Source organism: Bos indicus, chromosome 18 (genome assembly GCF_029378745.1).
Source record: "Bos indicus isolate NIAB-ARS_2022 breed Sahiwal x Tharparkar chromosome 18, NIAB-ARS_B.indTharparkar_mat_pri_1.0, whole genome shotgun sequence".
Taxonomy (NCBI): Eukaryota; Metazoa; Chordata; class Mammalia; order Artiodactyla; family Bovidae; genus Bos; species Bos indicus.
In genome coordinates, this window is record NC_091777.1 from 19535838 (window position 1) to 19559858 (window position 24021).

Below are 24021 nucleotides of genomic sequence, written 5' to 3' on the forward strand. Positions count from 1 at the left end.
CGCCGAAGAATTGATGCCTTTGAACTGTGGTGTTGGAGAAGACTCTTGAGAGTCCCTTGGACTGCAAGGAGATCCAACCAGTCCATTCTGAAGGAAATCAGCCCTGGGATTTCTTTGGAAGGACTGATGCTAAAGCTGAAACTCCAGTACTTTGGCCACCTCATGTGAAGAGTTGACTCATTGGAAAAGACTCTGATACTGGGAGGGATTGGGGGCAGGAGGACAAGGGGACGACAGTGGATGAGATGGCTGGATGGCATCACTGACTCGATAGATGTGCGTCTGGGTGAACTCTGGGAGTTGGTGATGGACAGGGAGGCCTGGCATGCTGCAATTCATGGGGTCACAAAGAGTCGGACACAACTGAGTGACTGAACTGAACTGATGAACACTTAATTTGTTGTAATTTGTCCTACCACAGGGTTGGCACGTATAGTTACACAAGTTATATACTGCACAATACCAAGTGTTACGTGGCACAAACCTGGGAGACCTATCTTGCAGCCCATGAAACAGTGAAGAGTAGTGACCGCATGCAGGAGCTCGGCTAGCAGGCAGTGGGGAATCTAGCCTCTGCCACTGTGTTGGTAAATTCCGTTATTCTCCTTGAGAATCCCTGTGAGGTAATAAAATGCATACAAGCCTTCACACAGAGCCTGGCAATAGTGAGCCCCCAGCACAGCCTAGCTCGCCACATTTCTATCTGGTTGCCTGGACTTGAGGGAGTCCTTTCTGATTCATTCCTGCATCTCCTGCTTCCAGCCTAGTCCTGGCCCACTGGAGGGACTTAGTACCCATTTGCTGAGAGATTGGAGGGGTAATGCGATGGCAGGGAGGGCGTTTGGGGGACACTGGGGCAGGGGGCATGAGTCTGCCATCATCATCCTGTTTTTCCCTTTTGAAGAGAGCCTGGGTCTGGTCTGAATCATTTCCTTTCCCCCGCCTCGCCTGTCTCCAGTGTACATTTTCTCTGGATGCGTTTACCTAAGCAGAGGGTGAAGCAGGTGCCCAGGGGCAGGATCCCAGCAGGAGTGCATGTTTCATTTGGCCTACATCATAATTTATATGTTTTTTTGAACTAACTGCCAATATTTGAAAATTTGGAGATTTCACCTAGAAACATGGATTTGCAGCTACTCCTGAAAAATTGAAAGATCTAGTAACTCAGGGTCCTTGAGTGGAAACTGGCACTGAGCTGCAGCTGCCCCTTTAGACTGGGAAGATGCCACCAACGCTGTGGCTCAGATGGTAAAGAATCTGCCTTTAATACAGGGGATGCAGGTTTGATCCCTCAGTAGGGAAGATCCCCTGGAGACGGAAATGGCAACCCACTTCAGAATTCTGGGCTGGAGAATCCCATGGACAGAGGAGCCTGGTGGGCTACAGTCCATGGGATCGCAAAGAGTCAGACATGACTGAGTGACTGACACTTTCACTTCTTTCTTCTACCTGTCCAAACCCCTCCTTTGTCTTTTCCTCCATTCCCCTGGTGAACCCATGATCACCGGCTCTGTGGAGCTCAGGGGCATCTGGCAAAGCACGGCCGTGCCAGGGTCTTGGTCTGTGTAACCTCACCAGCCAGACTCAGCCAAGGTGCTCTCCAAAGGTGCCAACCAGCAAGCTGATGCTCACTGCCCAGCCTCCACTGTAAGCGTCCTGCCGACTTTCTGGTCCTCCCCCGCCTCCATCTATCCAGCGAGGCGGCTGCATTGTTTTGGAACGCAAACATACACACGTTATTAGAACCCCAGATCAAAGGCGGCGTCCCACGGCCTGCCTCTCAATGGTCCCTTTGTGCAGACGGAAGCCTGTAAGAAAGAGTCAGAACCCAGGGAGGGAGGGAGGGGTTGGGGAAGGGGGCTGAGTACAAAGATACTTGTCACCCAGAGAGGTCCGCAGACGAGGATGTCAAAAGTGGCTCCAGGTGGAGGATGCACCCCAGCTCTCTGCTGGAAGATGCAAATGAAGAATTCTCTGTTCTATGGAGGAGAAAACACTTGGCCCTGTGGTTTCAGAGGGAAGGGACCACAGTAGTAGCTGGGTGTATGAACACCTCCATCTGCCTTCCCACTCTGGCTAGGGGTAGGTGTGATATGGCCAAAAGCTGCTGAGAGCCATAGGGTGGCAGTGACCTCTCTTGGGCACAGAGTCAGAAGAAACACAAATGACGTGGGAGGGGGATTTAGAGAACTCTGGGAGATGTCCAAGGAGAGATAGCATCACCTCTTCTCAGATGGGCCCCTTTGCTGTCATTCCTGTCCACAACAAACATGTCTAAAGCCCCTACTGTGTGCCAGGCACCGGGTGCTGTGACACAGTCCCAGACACGGCTGACTTGGGGAGGGTGCGGAGCTCTGCCGTATCCACTTTGTCAGAGAGAGAGCTGGCCTCCATGGGTCCCCAGCCGGCAGCCCAGAGCACTTTGCACACATTGTCTCGTTTATCTCCAGGGCTGGTTTGAACAAAGAACTGCTTTGAGACTTCAGATGCTGAGCCAGGAATCCTGCCTGCTGTGGAGTGGGGGCGGGTGGCAGGGGTGGGGTGAGCAGGTAAGAGAAGGATTTACTGAGCAGGGCTTCTCTAGGAGGGGAGCTGCGTAGATGGGATGGAGGTCAAGGGGTCGCGGAGCTGCGGAGATTTCCAGGAGATGGGCAGATACTCGCCATCCTCCAGACTTGCTCTGTCCTTGGCCCTCTTCTGTTCTCTGGCTGCACTCAATCCCCAGGGGAGCTCATCCAATGTCGGGCTTTAAATTCCCTCTCGAGGTTTATGACACCCAGGTGTAGCTTTCAGCCCGCAACTTCTGAACCCTAGGTGAACGGATCCAACTGCCTACTTGATCTGACTGCTCAGATACCCAACAGGCCTCTCCAAAGAACATGTTCAGTCTGAGTCCTCAGCTTCTCTGCTCTGTAGACAGCGCCCACTGTAGGCTTCATCATCTCGGTTAGTGGCAGCTTCCTCGTCCCAGCTGCTCAGGCCATTTTATCATCTTCCTTAACTCGGTTCTTTCTCTTCCACCCAACATCCAGTTTATTAGCTAGTCTTGTCGCCTCTGACTTCCAAGCACATTCGGCCCACGACCTCTCACCTCCTCCACTGCCATCATCCTGGTCTCAACCACTCTCGTGTCTTGCCGAGGCTGCTGCCATCTCCTCTTGGTGGGTCTCCTTGCCCCTGCCTGATCTCCTCCACCACCCCTGTCTTCCCACTCTGCTCTCAACTCAGCAGCCTTGTCACTCTGGTTCACAATCCCCTAACAGCAGCCATCTCTCTCTAGTAAAGCTGACATCCTTGCCAACGCCCACAAGGTTCCCACAGACTAGCCTTGTCACCTTCCCACCTCATCTTCCCCTCCTCTCTACTTTCTCTGCTTCACAGCCACTGGCTTCCTTGTTTGCAAAACATTCCTGGCATGTCCCTGCCTCGGGACCTTTGCACCTGCTGTTCCCGCTGCCTGAACCTCCTTTCTCCTGGCATCCTTATGGCTCCCTTCCTAATTTTCACATCTTTGCATAAAGACTACCCTCTGGCCCCTTTATCTAAAATTGCAACCCCTCTCCCAGTATTTCGTCTCCCTCTTTCCTCCTTGATTTTCCCCACAGACACACCAAATATTGCACTGACTTATGTTTGTCTGTTTTGTCAACATAAAAGCCTGGTATAAATTAGACCCTCAAAAATCTTTGTTGAACGATGTGGTGAAAGAGAGTATCTTTATTTCTCAGGTCCCTTTATCCTGATGTCTTTTCCTCCTTCTTCTGCCCAGTACTGCAACTTACTCAATGAAGAGGCAAGTTCTGTAACACTAGTGGCTGTTGAGAAGACTTCACTTTCTAGAGTCTTGAATGCAGTTTATAAACCAACAGCATCAGTCTCATCCTGGAGCTTGTTAGAAAGCAGATTCTCAGGTCCCATACCAGACTGCATTTTAACATGATTCCAGGGGATTCATATGCACATTAAATTCCAGGGAACTCTCATCTAGGCTCTTTGACACCAGCCCAAGACGGGGGAACCAAGGGTCTCTCAGTTCTGCATAGAATACATAGGCAGAACTAACAAGATTAGGAGTTGCGTACAGGCAGCATCAGGGACCAAGACGTTCTGTCTGTCTCTCTGCACATCTTTCTTCACCTGGCTTACTATCTCTCTTTCCGACAGCTCCTACCCCTGCTTCTTTCTGCTTGTTCATCAGCCCACATGGATGCCTAAGCAGCTGCTCCAGTCCCTGGAGCTACGGAAACTACAGAGCCCTTCAGCTTCAGAGATCACCAGCAAGCAGACCCCAGACCCTGGGCCTTGCTAGTCAAATTCTGCAAAGAGATCCTAATTGGCCAAGCTCGTGGGTTAGGCATCCAATCAGCTGTGGCCAAGGAGTAAAGAGGTCATGTGTACCAACATGGCAACAGGGCCGCCCTGAAACTGTGCTCTGTGAAATGGAAGGAAAAGAAGGTGATGGTGGTGGAGGAACAGGAGAGGGGGGCGAGGCTAAACTAGAAGGGAAGGTAGGTGAGGGAGGCAAACACTGCAAGCTTTGGAACAGTAATGCTTTTCCGTCTTGCCTCGAGCTTTGGCCTTAAGAAGCCCCACATGAATTCTCATGGGTTGTAGGTATCTGACTGTTCAGAGGCGTGGAGGTGGATGCATATGTTCTGAAATACATTAAATGCACACCATTAAACACACATGACTACTCTTTCAGGGAACCTCCCCACACTGGCTCTATCCCCACTGAACTTTCCTTACTGCCACCCTTCTAGGCTAGGACCCTGGATTTAGCACTTGGAATTTCTGATTGGAAGGAACCTTAGAAGACACCAAGTCTAGCATTTTCCAAAGGCTGTCCCATGAATGTTCATTTTCACTTGTGTCTCCCAGAAAGGGTTCCCCAGTCCAGTGAGTTTGAAAAAAACTGCTTAGGATGCCCTCCTTTCAGAAACTCACACAGCTGGGGCACTCCCTGAAGGTTCTGACAAGTTCTGCAGAAGAGGAACTTGTCTCCCTTTGCTAGGCCAGGGCCCACAGAGCTCTTTCTTTCATGTAGTAAGAGCATCTCATAATTCTGGTGTTCGATGGACATCCTTTTGGGAAAGACTGATCTCTTGGGCCCTTCTTTCTGTCTTCTGGATGAGCAGACTGAGTATGGGGAGTAGGCCCAGATTGTTACTGAAAAACAAAGTCTTCATAAGATGGGAGTTTCTTTCTCCCTTTTGTGAAAGAAGTCTGGAAGTAGACAGAGTGGTATTGAGGCTGGAAGGACTTCTCAGAGGGGCCTGGAGAGGAGCAGAGAGGCAGGGAGTGGAGGAGAGCAGGCCATGCTGAGGCTGGGCTGTCTCTCTCCCTCCTCCAAGGTCACCTAGCATGCCTGCATTCTGAACTTGCTGAAACACTCTTGACCCAGGAGGTGTCAGCAGCACAAAAATTCAATTCAGTTTTATCAACATTTAGGTGCCAGCATCTGTCCTTGGGGTCTCTCCTCTAACACCTGGATAGAGTGGCTTGAGGACAGTACCCCTGGTCCAGACGCCCTCCGCTCACCTCCAAGGACTGATGCTGGGGCTGGCGTTCCTCCTGGCTCCCTCTTGCTCCCATCTTTCCCTCCTGATGAACATCTCCACTCTGAAGACTGTGGCCTGTTGACCTATGGATGGATGATCTACGTTTGGGCCATCTTTCTGCTTCCTTCCTTCTGTCCTGCGCCATTACCCTGGAGATGTGGTTAGGGTTTTGCCGAGGTTTGGAGGGATGAAGGGCAATTCCAGCACCGAGCAGAGCAAGTGACAACTGCCAATCACGTTTTAGTCTTCACTGTCCTGAAAATGGATCGACTGTCCCTAGCTCACTGGATTGCCCCTTCGTGGGCCCTTTTATTTGTCACTTTCTCCTCATGCTGTTTCCTTTGTCACTCTTTCCTTCTCTTTCCTGGTTGCCATATTGAAAATTCCTGTGACTTTTTCACGTAGGACAGTTTTTTAAAAAATTTTATTTATTTACTTATTTTTGGCTGTGCTGGGTCTTCGCTGCTGCGTGGGCTTTTCCTAGCTGTGTGAGCGGGGGCTACTCTTCGTTGCGGTGTGCAGGCTTCTCAATGCAGTGGCTTCTCTTGTTATGAAGCACGGGCTCTAGGGCTCGGGGCTTCAGCATGCGGGCTCAGCAGCGGTGGCTCCTGGGCTCTAGGGCACAGGCTTGGTAGTTGTGGCACATGGGCTTAGCTGCCCTGTAGCATGTAGGATCTTCCTGGATCAGGGATTGAACTTGTGTCTTCTGCCCTGACAGGCGAATTCTTTACCACTGAGCCACCAGGGATGCCCCATACAGCACAGTTTAACTTTCCTATTCTCACCCAAACCAGGCTTTCTTGGTGGCTCAGACAGTAAAGAATCTGCCTGCCAACGCAGGAGACCTGGGTTCGATCCCTGGGTTGGGAAGATACCTTGGAGAAGGAAATGGCAACCCACTCCAGTCTTTCCTGGAGAATCCATGGACAAGAGGAACCTGGTAGGCTATAGTCCACCGGGTTGCAAAAGAGTTGGACACGACTGAATGACTAACACACACACAGTGCTGAAACTTACCAGGCAGCTGTGGCATGAAGCAACTCCAGGGATCTAGGGGGAGCCAGCCAAATTTGGACATTCTTTTTTCTTTAATATATCCCAGCTCATATTCTTGGAAGCCCTCCCACCCTCTTATTGACCACAACATGTCACAAGGTAGAGATGGGACCGGGTGGGGTCCTCTAGTTTCATATAGAGCACCTCCTATGGGCAATGCTGGGTACTGCATCTAGACATGCAAGTCAGGCAAGAACTCAAGGAGCCCTAACTCCAGAAGGGAAATTTAGCTCCATCCTTAAAAAATAAAGGAGTGTTAAGTGGAGAGAGGTGGGGAGGGGAACTTGACTCTTCAGAGTGGTCAGAGTTCTTCGGGCAGGAAGGCCAAGAAGGGCTTCTTCTAGGAAGTGGCATTTGAAGGGGACCAGAGCAGATGGCTTAACTTGGGGACAAGCATGGGACAGCCAACCAGGGTGATGAGTGTGTGTGTGTGTGTGTTTAAACCTCCCAGCTCCATGTCTAACAGATTTCACCTAAACCAGCCTTGCTAAATCTCAAGCCCCATGAAACCCGTTTCTGTTATTATCTCTCTCTCTTATCTCTTCCTTGCCTTCCTTCCCCATTCTCCTCCCTCAAAGGATGGGAAATCTTCAAAGAAAAAGATGTGTCACTGTAAGTATACAGCCCAAGAAGTGGGCCAGATAAATTATTAAAACACATAAAAGGACAGCAAGTCATGGGGCCAGAAGCTAGCAAAGGGCGAATAGCCATCCCAGGTGGATGGTGGGCTGGTGACCTCTGGAGCACCCCTCCTCAGAGCTCTGGACAGCCTAAGGTTTCAGCATCAGGCCCACCTCTCTTGTGTCTCCCCCTAGGACCAGGTTGGTGGGGGTGGGCATGTCATGGTTCCCATAGCAGTGAAGCCCCAGGCGCCTGCCGGGCTGGGAAGGGCCAGGCTGAAGGTGGAGGGGGAGCTTTGTGTCTGGGCTGGACATTTGGGATTTACTTCCTTTAAGACTCAAAGCTGGTAACTGCAGAGTTTTAGTTCTTGCTTTTATCTCTTTTTGAACTGTAAAAAGAAATTCCCAAGGGGATGAGGGGATACTTTTTTCTCATGCAGGAAGAAAGCCATGACCGGTTTAAGGAAGTAACCAACTTTCAGAGCACTGTGAGAAAGACCGCTCCGAGTTTTGCTTTGATTTAGGTGCACCCTGGCACCAGTGGGGGGTGGGGGTGAGAGAGACATCCAGCATCCCTCCTCCCTCAACCAAATTCCATTTCCTTCGGAGGGGTCTGCAGGAAAGCTCCTACTGGAATTCAGACATGCAGAGCCCCCACCTCCCTCTCACTTCTGATCCCTGGCACCCTGCTTTGCTCATTCATTCTCACTGCTGCCCAGAGGTTCTCACTTTGGCACTATTGACACTCGGGGCTGGATCAGTCTTTCAGGTGGCTGTCCTGTGCATTCTAGGATGTTTAGCAGCAATCCTAGCGTCTACTTACCAGATGCCTTCAAACAATCCCAAATGCCCCCCAAAGTGCAAAACTGCCCTCAGTTGAGAACCACTGCTCTAGCTGGTGATGCCTGTGAACTTAGAGTACTATTTGCCTGTTCTTTATGTTTATTCTCAGTCTTCCTTCCAGTAGAGTGCAAGTTCCGTGAGAGTGGGGATTTTTTGTTTTTTTCACTGATGTATCTTAAGTGCCTGAAACAGTGCTTGTCACACAGCTGGAATGTTAAGTTTGGACAGTGTTGGGACAACATGGGCAATGTAAAAACAACATGGGCAATGGAATCAACAGGATTGGGCTCAGTTCCTAACCAGGTCACTGACTAGCTGTGTGACCTTGGGCAAGTGACTTCACCACTCTGAGCCTAGTAGGTTTCCTCTTTTATAGAACAAGTATGAACCTGCATCAGACAGTGGTTGTAAGAGTTATACATGACTTAAGACAATGGCTGACATACAGTAGATACTGTATTCATGCATGCTTAGTCATTTCAGTCATTTCCGAGTCTTTCCGACACCATGGACTGTAGCCCGCCAGGCTCCTCTGTCCATGGGATTCTCCAGGCAAGAGTACTGGAGTGGATTGCTGTGCCCTCCTCCAGGAGATCTTCCTGACCCAGGGATTGAACCCGTGTCTCTTATGACTCCTTCATTGGCAAGTGGGTTCTTTACCACTGGTGCCACCTGGGAAGTGCCAGGTACTGTATAGAGAAATGCAATATAAAATGAACAATAATAACTATTTTTTGGGGTGGTGGTGGTGGTCCCAGCACTCCTCAAATGGAACACAGCTTGCTGTGTACCTGCTTATAAGAGTAGCCTTCATTTCTCTGCAAAAGGGGATGTAAAAAGCAAATTTGAAGGATGGAAGTAAGATACTGTTGGATGAAGGGATTTATGACTCTAGAGGGCCACGCAGTCCCCAATATCCTTCGGAGACATGTAGATGCTGCAGAGTTGTGATGCCCAAACACCTGTGGCCATCGATCCCTTGCAGTATGGCTCATCTGGGTTGAGTTATGCTCTGAGTGTAAAATATACCAGATTTTAAACAATGCAAAACAGAGAATGTACATCTCATTATATGTTGAAATTGAAATATTTTTGATCTATTGGGTTAAATAAAATACATTAAAATTAGTTAATGTTGCTTTTTACTTAAAAAAAAATGTGGCTACTAGAAAATTTTAAGTTACCTATGTTGCTCACATTATCTTTCTGTTGGGCAGTGTCCCTCTAAGGAGTTGGCAAAAAGGACAGAATTGAGCCTCCGTTTTACAGTCTGTAAAACGGAGGCTCACACAGAGAACTCAGTCCAAGGGGCAGCGCTTTTCTTCTCTCCTTGCACAGGGTTTTCTTTTCCCACGCCCAGACTGCCCAGTACCAGGCCGAACTTAACAGGCCCCAAGTGTCCCCAGCAGAGCAGGCGTGCTCTCTGAGAACCACAAAGGTGGAGTGGAACCCCTTGATGTCGCCCTCCCCTCCGCAGAGACCTCCCCAGACAAAACAAACAAGCCCTTGGGTCTGGCGAACTGCAGCGGGGAGCGGAAACCCAGGAAGATCAAAGACCCAGCGGTTACCCCCTTCCGGGCCGCACAGCTGGCAGCGCGCCCCGACCCCCCGGCGGGCACCCACGGGCCCGGGAGGAGAGGACAGAGCGATTGGCTGGCAACTTGCGGCTTTCGGACACTTGTAGCCGCCGCGAGCTGGCTGGGTCCACAGTTGGCCGGAGGCGCAATGGGGGCTTCTCCTGCACAACCAAATCGAAGCCTAGAGAGAGGTTCGGAGGAGAAGCGGGGCGGGCTTTGGGCGGGGAATAGCGAACATTTTCTGCCGAAGTCCGACCGTGCAAGACTTGGGAAAGGGCAAAGCGCTCGCGGGCGCTCCGAGCAGCATCTCGTCTCCGATCTCAGTTTCATCACCTGTAAAGTGGAGCCGCAGAATTCAGTCCGCTTCCAGGAAAAATCGAGCGCAGGGAACACACAGCGCCGTGAGCAGCGTTGTGAGAGGAGCAGTTGTTCTACAGCGGGCAGAACCCAAGAGGGTGTCTGTCCCAATATTCCTACTGACCAGAGCTCCTCCGCCTCCCTCCACCACCCAACCCCACCTCTAGTCCCCAGTCCCGGGTCCCCAGCCGCCGGCCCGGGTCAAAGACCGAAGCCTGGAGGGGGGCGCTGTGTCCAGCCCTAAGCCCTTCTCCACGCCCCGCCCCCAGTGCTCCGGCCCCGCCCCCTCGGCGGTCCGCCTCGCCTTTGATGCGCCGCGCCCGGCCAATGGGCGCGCGGGGAGGCGCAGGCCGCGGCGGCGGGCTGGGGGCTCGGCTCGCCCGGGCGTCAGTCCGGCCGCGGCAACAGCGGCAGGAGCGAGTCCCGGCGCTTCCTCGGGCTCCGCTCAGCTCCGGGGCTGCTTCAGGAGGAGGAGAGCGAGACAAGGCGCGGCGAGCCTTCAGGGCCCGCCGGCCGGGCGCATGGCTTAGGGACGCCCCCTCCAGCCGCTCCCCCAGCATGGGGAAACTTCACTCCAAGCCGGGTCAGTGTCCCCGCCCGCGCGCCGGCCCCCTGGCCCCCGCCGCCCTCGTCCCCGCGATTGCTAACTCTCTGCCTCTCCTTTCTTTCCGGCTCCCGCCGCCGCCGCCGCCGCCGCGCGCATTGTGCCTGCAGCCGCCGTGTGCAAGCGCAGGGAGAGCCCGGAAGGTAGGGGCGTGCGGGGCACGGACCGGGGAGGAGGGTGGGGGCTAGACGGGGAAGCACCGCGGACGGCAGCGGAATGGCCTAACCCGCGGATCTGATTACCAGGGCCACCCGCACCCGTTACTCCAGCCACCAGTCCCACAAACCCTCTCCTTGGAGCACACTTTGTGTCCCCCTCTCTGCCCCACCTACCCGCTCCCCGCTATCCAGTACTTTCTCTTCTGACCTTCAACCCCTCCCCTACGGTACCCCGATTCCGCGCTCACTGCCGCCCCTTCACCAAGAGCCTGCCTCCTCTCTTTTTGGTCGTCAGCCTCCCTCCGAGATCTTGGCTCCTGCGTCCCTTCTCCTGACCCTCAGTTCCCCTCTTCTCCTCACCCCGTGTCTGTCCCTCCTCTCCGCAGTCCTGGCCTCTGGCGCTCGCTCTCCTGATCCCCAGACGTGTCCCTCTTGGCTCGCCTCGAGGTCCCTGCTCTCGGGGCTTCGCTTGGAGAACCCCCTTCTCCTGATTACCTGCGTCCCTCTCTCAGGATCGTGCGCAGCTCTCAGCACCATCCTGGTCCCTTGCTGCCTCTGCCTCGCCCACTCTTTCTCTCTTCTCTCGGGTAACTTTGAGCTTAGGGGCCAGACTCAGGGGCTTCATGTCGTCCCCGCTCCAGGTGACAGCTTCGCTGTGAGCGCCGCCTGGGCTCGGAAAGGCATCGAGGAGTGGATCGGGAGGCAGCGCTGCCCGGGTGGCAGCTCGGGACCCCGACAGCTGCGGGCAGCGGGCACTGTTGGCAGAGGAGCTCGGGTACGATCCCCACTTATCTCCCTTTCAACCTCAGAGATGGGTCTCCATACACCCCCCAGCCAACTTTTAGCATCTCTTGGCACAACTTATAAGCCCAGAAATCCCTTAGGTGCCCCTGCCCCACCAACATCACCCTACACACCCCCTGCCTCGGGGAACCTTCCTGGTGACACATATGGAGGGGCCAGTTGGGGAGCAGAGGGCTGCCTGGGGGGAAAGGTCCTAGGTGAGGTGGGCCAGTTGATGGGGAACTTGTCTGTGCTGGAGGGATTCGGGGACTTGCTCTGATTTCTTCCTTGTTTCTGTGGCCAGCATTCAAAGGTGGATTTGGAGTTGGGCTAGGGAAGAGGGAAGGCGGTTGGGGGTGTCTGGGTGAAAGGCAGGACTGTGCTGCCCTCCGAATGTGTTCCAAGTGTCTGTGGCATTCATCAGTGCCAACTGCCTTGGAGTCCCAGTAGAGCAGGCAGTGATCTGGGTGGGGGCAGAACTTGGGGGGTACTGAGATCTGGGAGACCCCTTGGCTTGGTGCACAAGGAGAGAGAGGGCCTCATTGTGCTCTAGTCTGGCCCACCCCAGCCTTAACCCAGTGAGTCCCTGTGGCTGGATTTGTTCCTAGGGGAGCAATAGATGTGACAGGGGAGTGAGTGAGTCCAGCCGCAGCTCCTGGCCTGGGACTGGTGTTCACAGATGTCCTATGGGCTCTGGAACTCTGCACAGGGCTTTCAGATGGTCTGCGTGGAACTCGAGCAAGCCAAGGATCAAAGGATGAATCAACTTTTTGATGTGACATTTAATTTTTTTTCTTAAACTTAGAGGGGAACAGACTCAGTTTCAGGTCTGGTTAGTCCTTTGGTCTTGTTCATAGGCTGGGGAGGGGCCAGTGGAGTTTTCAGATGTGTGTGAGTGTGTGTGTGTGTGTGTGTATGTCTGTGTGTTAGGGTCGTGGAACCTGGACTGAGTGTAGTCAGTTGCAGGAGGTGAGCCTGTGGATAGTTGACTTGTGCATGTATGATATAACCCCTGCATCTAGAGGAAGCTCCCCCATCCCCTCCTACACTGTCACTGCTGAGCAGGGGGCTTTCTCCTCCGCATTTCTTTTCATCTGTTGGTTAGGTTAGAATTGAAGCTACTGTCCCCTAGGAAAGGCCAGCGCTGGGTGGGGGGAGGGGGCACTGCAGTTAGGGCCCTTTAAAAACAGAAGTACAAACTTCCCTTTCTTCCCCCCACCATTTCTAGTTTTTGATCTCCTTATTTATTTAAAGCCCAATGAAAATGATCCGATTTAGCCATATGAACAAATGCATTTTGCAGCTCAAGACAGAGGCCAACTGAGTGGATTTCCATTAATCAAGTTTTGGGTTTTTTCAGCCTGTTTATTTTTACAAAGTATTCCTGCAGAATGACATTTATTTGCAGTCCTTTTTTTTTTTTCTTTCCTAAACTGCCAGGCAGCTTGCTCCATGCTTTAGGGGAAACTTGAAATACAGCGAGGGCTTACTTCAATTGACTTTTATCTTCAAAGCCATAACAAATGTTACCCGCATGTTTTTGGTGGGTCTCCTTGGCATCCAATCCTGGAGGATGGGAGGGAGGAGGAAGGAAGGAGAGGAAAACAAAAGTCTGTCGTTTTTAATTAAATAGTAGTGTTCCCAGCAAGAGGGATGTGAGCCAGTAAAAGTTGCCATTGGGGAAAATGGGGGAGGGGGGAGAGGGGGCCCCAGCTTAAGTCTGTGGCTTTGGTGAAGTCACGGGAATTTTGTTGCCTGGTTTCTTCCCCCAGCTGAGGACAGTATGGGATGGGGCCTGCCCCCTCCTTTCCCAGCCCCCTCTCGCAGAGAAATGCTGAGGGGTCATTAGTGTTTGTTCAAAGCACTTTTGAAGATGTGAGCCCGAGAGCCATCAGTGTGACATATGTTGGGTGGTGGAGGGTGGGCCCTGCCATCCAGGATATTCAGAAGAGAGAAACTCTGCCTCCTTGGGAGTCGTGCTTGGTGACTGGGACCCGGACGCCTGGCTTCCCCCCACTGCTGGCCTCATTCCTGAGCCTGCAGAGGTGGAGTTGGCCTCGGGAGAAGCCAGGGTGAGCCCAAGGTGTGGGGCTGTCCTGTGGGTGCCTGCGAGGTGATTTCAAGTAGTACTTAGAGGAATAGTTTTTATCTTAACAGTTACATTTTTTTTCTTTTTACCAGAAAAAAATAAAATAGCTGGGACATCAAACCCTTGATTTCATGGATATTATTGCTTAGGATGAAGCTAAATTGAAACAGATAGTCTGAAGTCGATTCTGAGAAAAATGTTAAGTACAACTGGTCAAAATTGTGAATGAGAAAGAATACCCCCAGTTTAACTTTGAGATATTAAACGGGATTGCAGTAGGCAACCCCCGGTCTGTTTAGTTTCCGTGAGTTCTAGGGGCACGGAAAGGGTGGCTCTGGGTTCTTCCATTATCTCATCAGGATGTAGGAGGGTGTGGGCTCTGAAGTGTGCTTCGTTCCAAGCGCTGGCAGAGCTTCACCCCCACCCCCCACCCCAGACCTGTCCCTGTCCTGGGAATGGCTTCTGTCTCTACTCCATCACCCAGCCTTTCACCAAGGCAGCTGGGGACACATTCCTGGCTCATCCAACCAGCAGTATTATTATTGCAAAGATAACTACTATTTATTAAGCACCCATGTGTGTCAAGCATTTTGCTTACATTGTCTTAATCCTCCTCATAACCCTGTAAAATTGCCAGCCAGCTGGTGTGGACTCTGGTTTTCTCCCTTTCTGGAGTACTTACTAGTACTTTCCCGCACCAGAGCATCCGCCTGGAGGGGGTCGCACTTAGTCATTCCTAAGAGGTGGCATGCTGGCCAGCTGCCGAGCACTTTGGGGTGAGGCAGGCAGAAGCGTTAGGGGCCCCTGCTTGCCCTCTTCCTCCCTGAGGGGGTCTGAGTAGCTTAGTAAACGTTTAAGGTGGGTCTTAGTTTCATGCAAGATCTTGGGATGTGAGAGGGTGACCTCATCGGCAATTAACCCATGCCTACCCTTCCAAAAAATAATGAATAAATGAGGTCAGTCTCAGCCACAATAGCTTGTCACCTTGTATAAACCATTTTACCTTTGTGTACCTTAATGAGCTCATCTGCAAAACGGGTGTAATAACCTGCTCATCTCTGGCAGAGTTTTGGCAGGTAACTTTTCATAAAGTGTAGAACCTGGGGAAAGCCTGGCAGGTTCCTGAGGCCCTGGGAAGGTGGAGATGGGGGCCCAGATTATGAAACCAGAGGAGGGACACAGGTTAAGACATCTGCCCTTTTAGTGGTACATGATGAGCTTCAAGGGAATATGAGCTCTGAGGAGAAAAATAAGGAGACATGCAAGCTGTATGAGTTCTACAGAAGATGAATGATACACGAACAATTTGTATGCCAGGCAACTGTGTGCTAGATAATTAGACATTAAAGTAAGCATAATAATCTCAGAGATAAAGGATGGTGTTAGAAGCATGAAGCAGCAACAGGCATTAACAAAAGAAAAGCAATTGGAAATGTTAGATCTGGAAGATATAATGGGTAAAATTAACAAGCTTAGTAGATGGAGTAAATGGACACAGATATTGATAGGAGACATTGATAGGAGAACACTTGGAGAAGCAGAATCTGCGTGTCTGTGAACCCTCCTGTAGCGTGCACATGCGTGTGCATATATGCACGCTGACCTCTGGATTTAAGACCATCCCCTCCCCCAACCCACAGTTTGGTCCTTTTGTTCTTTTATGGCAAAGTCGCCTGAAGAAAACAGGCTGAGCACTTTGGTGCAGGCAAGCCTGCCTCTGGATCAAAGGTGGCTGCCAGGCGCTTTGGTAATTTGATTAGGGGCACCTCGTGCATTTTGATATTTGGGGGAGATTGGGAGGGCGCAGGCATGGTGGGAGCCTGCGGGGACGTATGGGGCTGGGTGATGAGATTGGAGGCCGGCCCAGCTGCTGCCTGAGTGCTGGATTCCAGGGGAATTACCCTTGAATGATACCAGTTGGCACAATTAAAAGGCCCCATGTCTTCACCATATGGAAAGTGTTAGGCCTCCTTACGTGGTTTCAAAGCTATGTGCCGGGAGGTGGACTTGACATTTGAGGTAGAGCATAAATTAAATATTTGGTGTTTCACAATTAAAAGATGATTTGCTTTGAGGCTAGAGGAGGCGTTTGGGCTTCCACTCACTGACTTCTTTGAGTTCTCCATGGAGGGTGCCCTCTGCCTGTGGCACCCAGGCCAGCTTCATAGCCGCACCTGGCAGCTTTCTGGACCCGTGGGGGGTGGGGAGGAGAGCATGGGCAAGCTGGAGCTAGGCAGAGTGCTGGGGGGAGCTTCTGGTTTCCGGTAGGTCTGGGTCCCTCAGAATGGTGGAAAGTGGGCAAGGGTGTCATTCTGGATACATTAATGCATCTCTGTGACGGGGTCTCTTGTAGAGGCTTCGAGGAGTGTCTTATCCTCCCTACAAACCTTTTTGTTTTTGAGAAGGACTCTGGTTCCCCGAGTCAGGCTGTTATGTGTGTGCTTTCCCTCAAGCTCAGGAATAGACACTCTACATTCACACCTTGTGCAGTCTGTCGTAAACGCAGTGGGAAGCTAAACCAGGAGACAACCGCAGTATGTCCCACAAACTTCTAGACTTGGGAAATGTTTAATCCCCTCGCCCTGTGGGGGGGTCAGAGTGAGGCGATAATGCGGGTGATGACTGGAGAGAGCGTATTCCTCCTCATACCAGGAAGCTTGGGCACTGGGCTCAGGGGCCAGACTGTTCCTCTGAGGCCTTAAAGCAACAAGGCTGAACGGTCAGCAAAGGAAGAATCACCTCCTGAGGAATCCGTCTTCCTTGTGGCAGTCCCAGGGCATGCAGTGGGCTCTCATGATAAATTTGCTCAGTGAATGAATGAAGAATGAATGAAGATGGTTTAGGTCACCATCACTGCCTCTTCCTACTCCGTCCAGGTAAAGCTGAAAGCAGGAATAAATGACAGACTATAATTTGGCCTTTTCTTCCAGACTCTCAGCTGTTCATTCACTATGATCAATAATGAATTGTTATTAATTATGAACTCCCTAGCCAAGACAGGCATTGAGGCTACAGTGGCAGATCACAGAGTGGTGGTGCCTGTCCTCCTGTGGCTTCCAGTCTAATAAAGGAGATGAAGAATAAGCATGTGCACAGGTGCATTGGCAGACAGTGGCATTCATGAGAGGCTGGGCCAGTGAGCAAGGAAGTGTGGAAAGAGGGAATGGGTTTGTGCAGCAGGAGCTGGGGGAGGCCCCGGCACGTTAGTGTCCATGGTTGGGTTGAGCCCTCGAGAAGGGACTGTGGGCTCCAAGTGGCTGTGCGTCCTGTGGGGTCTGGAACTCTCTGGTGCTCATTCTTGCTACAAATTTTAGATTTTACAAATCCCCCCCACAGTTTAGTGGTTCTTGGCACATGTGAGCTCCCTGTCCCTCTGGACAGGTGGGTGGGGTGGAGCTGGCCTGGCAGCCAGTCTGTTGGTCCAGATACCAGCATGCTCTGTAGAGTGGATTAGCATGCAGTGTCATGCCCAGGGACTGGGGGGCATTGCCCCAGCTGTTTGAGTGAGGGGTGGCCCCTGCTGCCCTGTGTGGGAGGAAGGTCAGAAGCCCAGCTGTGGGTAGGATGTGGCGCCTGAGCCATGGGATTGGCAGAGGGAGGCACCCCAAGGGCCAGGGGGTGTAGTGACACGCCAATCCCAGGGAGAGCCTGTCCTACCCCAGAATTGCTGTGGGCCTGTGCTGGAGGGTCTCCTGCCTCAGTTTACCAGATGTGTCTGAGGAAGAGGAGTGCATTGTGACCCTCTGGGCAAGGGTCAGGGGCCCACAAGGAGATCTGTGGGCCCCAGGAAGTCAGGAACCCCTCAATCCTCCTTATGGGCTTCCTAGGTGGCACTGGTGGTAAAGAACACCCGCCTGCCAATGCAGGAGATATAAAAGACACAGGTTTGATCCCTGGGTCGGGAAGATCCCCTGGAGGAGGGCATGACAACCCACTCCAGTATTCTTGCCTGGAGAATCAATCCCATGGACAGAGGAGCCTGGCGGGCTACAGTCCATGGGGTCACAAAGAGTCAGATACGACTGAAGCGACTTAGCACACACACATACACAATCCTCTTTGCTCGAGGGTTCTTGCAACCTCACTCACTGTAACTGAAGGTTCACAACTTTAGAATTTTTAGGTCACTTGTTGGATTCCAAAGCAGGCACTTCAGGCTGCCTCCCTGACTTCCCGCTCTCTTTTCTACTCACACATGTTCTTTTTGTGGCTCTTGTCTCTCACAGACATTCTTTCTCTTCCTCTCACTCTCTTTCCCCCTCCTTTCCCCTCGCCTCCTCCCTCCCCCACTCCCCGAGGAAGGAAAAAATTCAGACTCTCACAAACAAAATATCTGCCATTCCATCCAAGGGAGAACTGAGGCAGGAGCCCAGAATATCCTGGAAGAAACGCCAGAGAGAGCTGAAGGCCTCAGTTGTTTAATCTGGAAGGCAGTCTTTGATGTCACCGTGCTCCGTTTATCCTGGGAAGCTGCCTGCTTCTTTATGGCTCACTTCAGACTCTGCACATGAAGAATGGCCGAGTTCCTTCAGGAGCTGGAGGAAAAGGCTGATCACTCCCCAAAGGGCAGGCTTGGTGATGCTGCTGTTCCTGCCAAGCCCAGGTGGGGTGGAGAACCTTTTCCAAACAAGCATTTGCAGAGACATAACTAATTCTTTGATAACTGCCCAGGAAAGCAGAGGGGGCTGTTTATCCACGCGGTACCTGTCACAGGGCTTTGAGAGGGAAGCCTCAGGTCCCTCCGCTGAAGTCATCCTTCGCCCCAGAAAGGCAGCACGTCCAGAAAGGCAGGTCTTACCAGGTGACTCTGGCCACCGGGGTGTGTCCTGGATGTGTGTTTGTTTCAAGGGCTCTGAGAATTGCTCTGGGCTTCACTTTCCTTACTTATTGAGCCATGTGGGCTGTGGCCTATGTGTGGCTGACACCTTTCAGAGGAACCCAGGGTAATGGGTGGGCTTCACAGTGGTGTGTGGCATTAGCTGAAGGATCCTTCCCTTCCCTGGGCCTCAAATCTTCTAGCTGAGAAGTAGGATAAAATTTATTACGTTTATTGGAATTTAGAAACTATGTATTGAATGCATTCTATTCAAATCATTTATGCACCCGTGCAATAGAAATTCAGGACTGACTTTATGCCAGGTATACATCTGCTCTGTCAGTAGAGCGTGGTCCTTGTTTTCATGGACCTTACATTCTAGTCGGAGAAGATAAGGGTTTGTAAAAACAAATTACACAATCTAAGTCGTGATTTATGCCTCAAAGGAGAGGTTCTGGGTACTTTGAGAACACTTAATGGGAATCAGACCTAATCTGGGTGGCTGTTCATTCCACAGATTTTTGAGTGTGGTTAGGATGTTGTGGAAGTTATGAGGAATAGAACTTAGAGTTTCGTGAAGCTGAACTTTCACCTTTGCCTCTCATCTATTTTTCTTATCTTATTGCATTGGTTAGAATATCCTTGACTGGTTCATAACTATTAAGTATGATGTTCATTGTTTAACTAATTAAGAAAGCTTTCTGTATCTCCTGACTTGCTAAGATTTTTTAAACCAGGAATAATTATTGAATTTTATCAAATGCTATTGGAGTATTGATGGAGCTGATGATTCTTTGCTAATATAATGTGTGATTTATATGAATGATTTACATTGCCAGATTTCCTAGAGTTTAAGTTTCTTTGCATTCCTAAACTAAATCTTTCTTTGCCGTGCTAGACTGATGCTTTAAAATATTACTATATTTGATTTACTAGGCTTTCCAGGTGGCGCTATTGGTAAAGAACCCACCTGCCAATGCAGGAGACATAAGAGATGTGGGTTCGATCCCTGGGTCAGGAAGATCCCCTGGAGGAGGGCATGGCAACCCACTCCAGTATTCTTGCCTGGAGAATCCCATGGACAGAGGAGCCTGGCAGTCCAGAGGATCACAAGGAGTCAGACACAACTGAAGCAACTTAGCACATATTTGATTTGCTAATACTTTACTTTGCATTGATATTCATGTTTGATTGGCCCATGTTTGAAAAGTTATCTCCTGAATAATGACAATATTTAGGGAATGTTAGAGAATGTTCTGGGCATTCTCTGAAAGTCTGAAAGACTTTCTCTAGACACTCTGAAAGTCTGGAGCAGAGAGTGTGAACTGGTCCAGGGTCACAGGTGGTCTCAGAGGAGCTGTGATTTAAGCCCAGAGTTGCATAGGGAGAGGAGTAGTGATGAGCGAGGCAAGGGGAGAGAACACCTAACAGCCACATGAGTGTCTGTTGGACTGACCCACCACATGTGAGAAAGCCCTGTGATGAAGAGGGCAGTTTGTTTGAGATACTGATCGAAGTTCAGTTGGCTGAAGAGGGGTCACGGCCTGGGCCTGGGGGCCTTCTCAGCCATGCCATGGAGCTTGGTCTTTGTGCAGAGCAGAGACAAGTGTGTGAGGGGCCCTGTGTGAGGGACCAGCAGGACAGAGGTAAGCCCTTTGATCTAGGGGAAGAAGGAATGTGGGGAAGGATGGGCTCTCCCTTGTAAAAATACTTCAGAGGATAAAGAGGAATCAAGTGACTGATTCTATGGGCTGAGGGAGAGATTCTGGAAGGTCTGCCTTGATCCAGGCACAGTGCTTAGTTCTCAAGGGCCACCCGGGGGACTCTTGAGGGGGCCACAGGCGGGTGAAGGACCGGGAGAAGTAGAATAGAACACCAGGCAGTGTCAGGGGGTGGTTACAGAGCGAGGACTCTGCGGCCCAGTGTCCTGGGTTCAGATCCTGCTGCGCCGTTTTCTGCCTGTGGGAGCTTGGACACAGTGTCGAACCTCTGTCAGCCAGGGATCTAGTGGGAAACAGAGCCACTCCGGAGAGTCTAAGTGAAATTAGCTTCCGGAGCTATGGGCAGCATTTAGGGAGCCTTCATGGGGTCTTGAGGTACCCAGTATCTGGTGGGTCCCTGGCAATAGGAGGAAGCTGTTACCACCCCGCAAGGGCAAAAAAGGGCCAGAGAGGATGTGTTGGATATTTTGGATTGGATCCATGTAGGAATCACAGCTGAGGACAGGTGGAGACCAGGCCGAAGCTATAAAGATGGAGGATTAACTGCAGTCAGAGATACAGTACAGAAGTAGTGAGGAGGTGCAGAAGAAACATACCACCCCCATCTCCTGGCATCCTCCAGTTTCTTACGGGGGCCTCCCATTGGCAGCTGAATTCAGAAGCCAGAGACTGGGAAGCCCTGATGAATGGGTCCACAAGGTTATCTTCCTGAGGGCACAGAGCAACACAGGACTGGGGGTGGGGGGGAGGGGAGGGCAGGTAATGGATGAGGGTGGGGATGAAATAGACTAATCAACTCTGTGCTTGTGTTTCCTCATCTGTAGAGTGAGGATGATAATAGTGTCTACTTCACAGGGCAGCTGTGAGGACTCAAACTGTAAAATGGTTGTAGTATGGGTGTGCTTGTGTTTCCTCATCTGTAGAGTGAGGATGATAATAGTGTCTACTTCACAGGGCAGCTGTGAGGGCTCAAACTGTAAAATGGTTGTAGTATGGGACGGATCGTAACTGTGTAAGTTCGCTCTTACAGTTACAAAACCAGGAAGAGACACAGGGTTATAGAGATTGGAGGAGGTGTTTTTGAAAGACATGGCATGTCAATACAGCTCTAAGGATGGTAAGACTGAGACCAAGGGTCAGAATCTAAAGGACCTGCAGGGACCAGAGAAGTCATATTCACCAATGCATCAGGCTGGCTGGGAGACACACAGGGGGTGGGGAGGACTCGGATGCCCTGGGGAGCACATGTGCCGTGTCCAGGGAGCAGCGCCCCTCAGCCCCAGCCAGCTGTTGTCATGTGGGAATGTGGCCTGGTGTTGCCACATCTTTTGATTGTTAAGAGAATCCAGCCGTCTGGATTTTTATGTGAAATTTTTCTAATTTAAAAAATTATCATCAACTACATAAAAATTTTCAAAAACACTCTTTTGGGTGGACCCAGACAGCTGGATATGGGCTGGCTTGTGACTGTTGATTTAAACCTACAAGATTTTGGTGGGGTATGACTGTGTGAGGGATAATAGCACATACAAGTGAATATTAAAGTGCCTAATATTGTACATGCATTCTTTACATGTATTATTCCCCCGTGTACAGCTGAGAAGACAGGCTCAGCAAGTTAAACTCCTGAGCCCAGCCAGGGAGGGTGGATTCAGGCTGCCTCCAAGGTGGAAGGTACAGCCCAAGCCAAGGCTGGGCGCTGGGGAGTCATGGATAGTATGTTTCAGTTGGTAGAGAGAAGGATGGGAGGACAGGTAGGGTAAGTACAGTATAGATGTGGTTTGTGGCCCCTTTTATACCAGCGTCCAGAGTGTGCCCATAGTAGGTGTCAGGAGTGTGTTTAGAGCTTTCAGAATCAGACTTCCCAACTCTCCCAGCCGGGTGGCCCTGGGTTACCTGATAGCTTACTGCAGATCCTCAGCTTTCACATCTGTGGAATGGGCGGTCATAATTTCCTACCTTGTGGAGTCATTCAGAGTGAAATGCGTTCACTGGCAAATCAAGGAGAACAAAGCAGACATTGCCCCTCCTCTTGCAGCTGTCTGGTGTGGTTAGTGGCTGCTCACCCAAATGTGCACTGCATGTGATGAAGGGAAAGAACAGGGCGTGGTAAGAGAGAATGAGGAGGGGTTCTCCTTTGGTTTAGGGAACTAAGTTGTTGAGTCCCAAAAGGATAAATAGCCCGGTGATGAAACATTTGGTAAAAACAGCTCAGACAAAGGGTTTGGGAAATGCAAAGGCCACAAGGCATGATTGCTGAGTGGGGAGTCTTTAACCCACTTCTGGTGTCCGGCTTAGGACAATCCAGTCCCTGAGATGTTCAAGTAGAAATGCAGGGTCCAGCTCAGGGGTGGGTAGCGCTTGGGGGTTGTGGGGCAGGATGCTATATGTTGCAACTTGTTTTGAGCCCTTGTCCATCTGCTGCAAATCTTCCACAGTTTTATTTATTTTTTTAATGATGTCTGATCCCTCCAGATTCTCTTCCTTCTGGCTGAGTGGGAGATGGGGGAGAATCTCAGGTCCCATGAAAGCCTGGAGCTGATTGGCTGGTTTGCCATGTGCTGCCCAAGCCCGCAGCCTCAAGCTTGAAGACAGAGCTGGGGCTCTGGAGAGGGTGGGGCAGAGCCTAAAAGGTGCCTGTCAGCAGGATGGGCCTGGCCACCCTCAGGCCACAACTGAGGCTGGGGAAGACCCGAGCCTCCCAAATGTGTCTCTTACTCCAGCTGTCTGCACAGGCTGGGGGTGGGAGGGCTCTCACGCAGGCTTTGACTCATGGCAGCTCCACCTGAGTAGGTTTGAGGGTGCTACTTTGGGGTACCTTGTTACAGGGCAGCTTTTGACCCTGACCTTGTTTTAGCCTTCTTTCCCCCAGGGATCTAGATAGACTTCAAAAGCAAAATGATGATGTCAGAGAACTAATACAAACCAGGAAGGAAGTTGCCTTCCAAGTGGGTGCTGGGAGCACTTTCCTTGCTCCCCTGTCCTGGAATCTCAAGGAACCCACTGCCCCAGTCGGTCTTGGGTACTTGCCTCCTTACTTGGGGTTCTGTGGCTGCAGCTTCAGTGTGGTTGTTAAGTGCCTGCTGTATGCTGAGCCCTGTGCTGAACCCTGGGTACAGCATTGAGCATCTGCTGTATGCCAGGCCCTGGGCCAAGAGCTGTCCCTACTACTGAGTTCTCTCAGCCCCACTATGAGGCAGGTACTGTCATTATCCCATTTTACTGCTGGGGAAACTGAGATTTTAAGGAAATCTGCCTTCTTGCCTAAAGTCATTTGACTTGGAAGTGGAATCTTGCTCTAGCAAGATTCAAATTCAGAGCAGTCTGATTTTAGAGCTGTCCTAACTCATTATAGGTGAGTTTTTTTTTTTTTTTTCTTAAACTGTATCTTATAAGCTCATTCATGGCTCTTGAAATCTATGTAGTGACCAGTATTAAAAAAAATGAAATAGACAAAAACAAAAATAAGAGAGAACATCCTGTGTAGTAATAGTAAATGTTGCTTTGTGTTACTTTCTGTTTAGTTGATAGTCATGGACAGGCATGTCTATAGATGATAGATATATATGGATATATAGACATGGATGTCCATACCAATAAATAGATAAATAGATCTAGATATGTCTATAAAAAGAAAGAAAGTGAAGTCATTCAGTCATGTCCGACTCTTTGCGACCCCATGGACTGTAGCCTACCAGGCTCCTCTGTCCATGGAATTTTCCAGGCAAGAGTGGTGGAATGGGTTGCTATTTCCTTCTCCAGGGGATCTTCCCAACCCAGGGATTGAACCCGGGTCTCCTGCATTGCAGGCAAACGCTTTACCATCTGAGCCACCA

The 24021-nt window shown here is 50.9% G+C and overlaps 1 protein-coding gene across 1 annotated transcript in view; it reads left to right on the forward strand.

Annotated features, from left to right (window-relative positions):
* Positions 1-10391: 10391 nt before the first annotated feature.
* Positions 10392-24021, forward strand: part of NKD1 (NKD inhibitor of WNT signaling pathway 1) — a 105559-nt gene continuing 91929 nt past the window's right edge. The window contains exons 1-3 of the mRNA XM_019980153.2: positions 10392-10597; positions 10729-10761; positions 11418-11551. Coding sequence (XP_019835712.2) covers positions 10573-10597; positions 10729-10761; positions 11418-11551 — 192 coding nt within the window. The 5' untranslated portion in view covers positions 10392-10572. The remainder of the gene's footprint in view (positions 10598-10728; positions 10762-11417; positions 11552-24021) is intronic.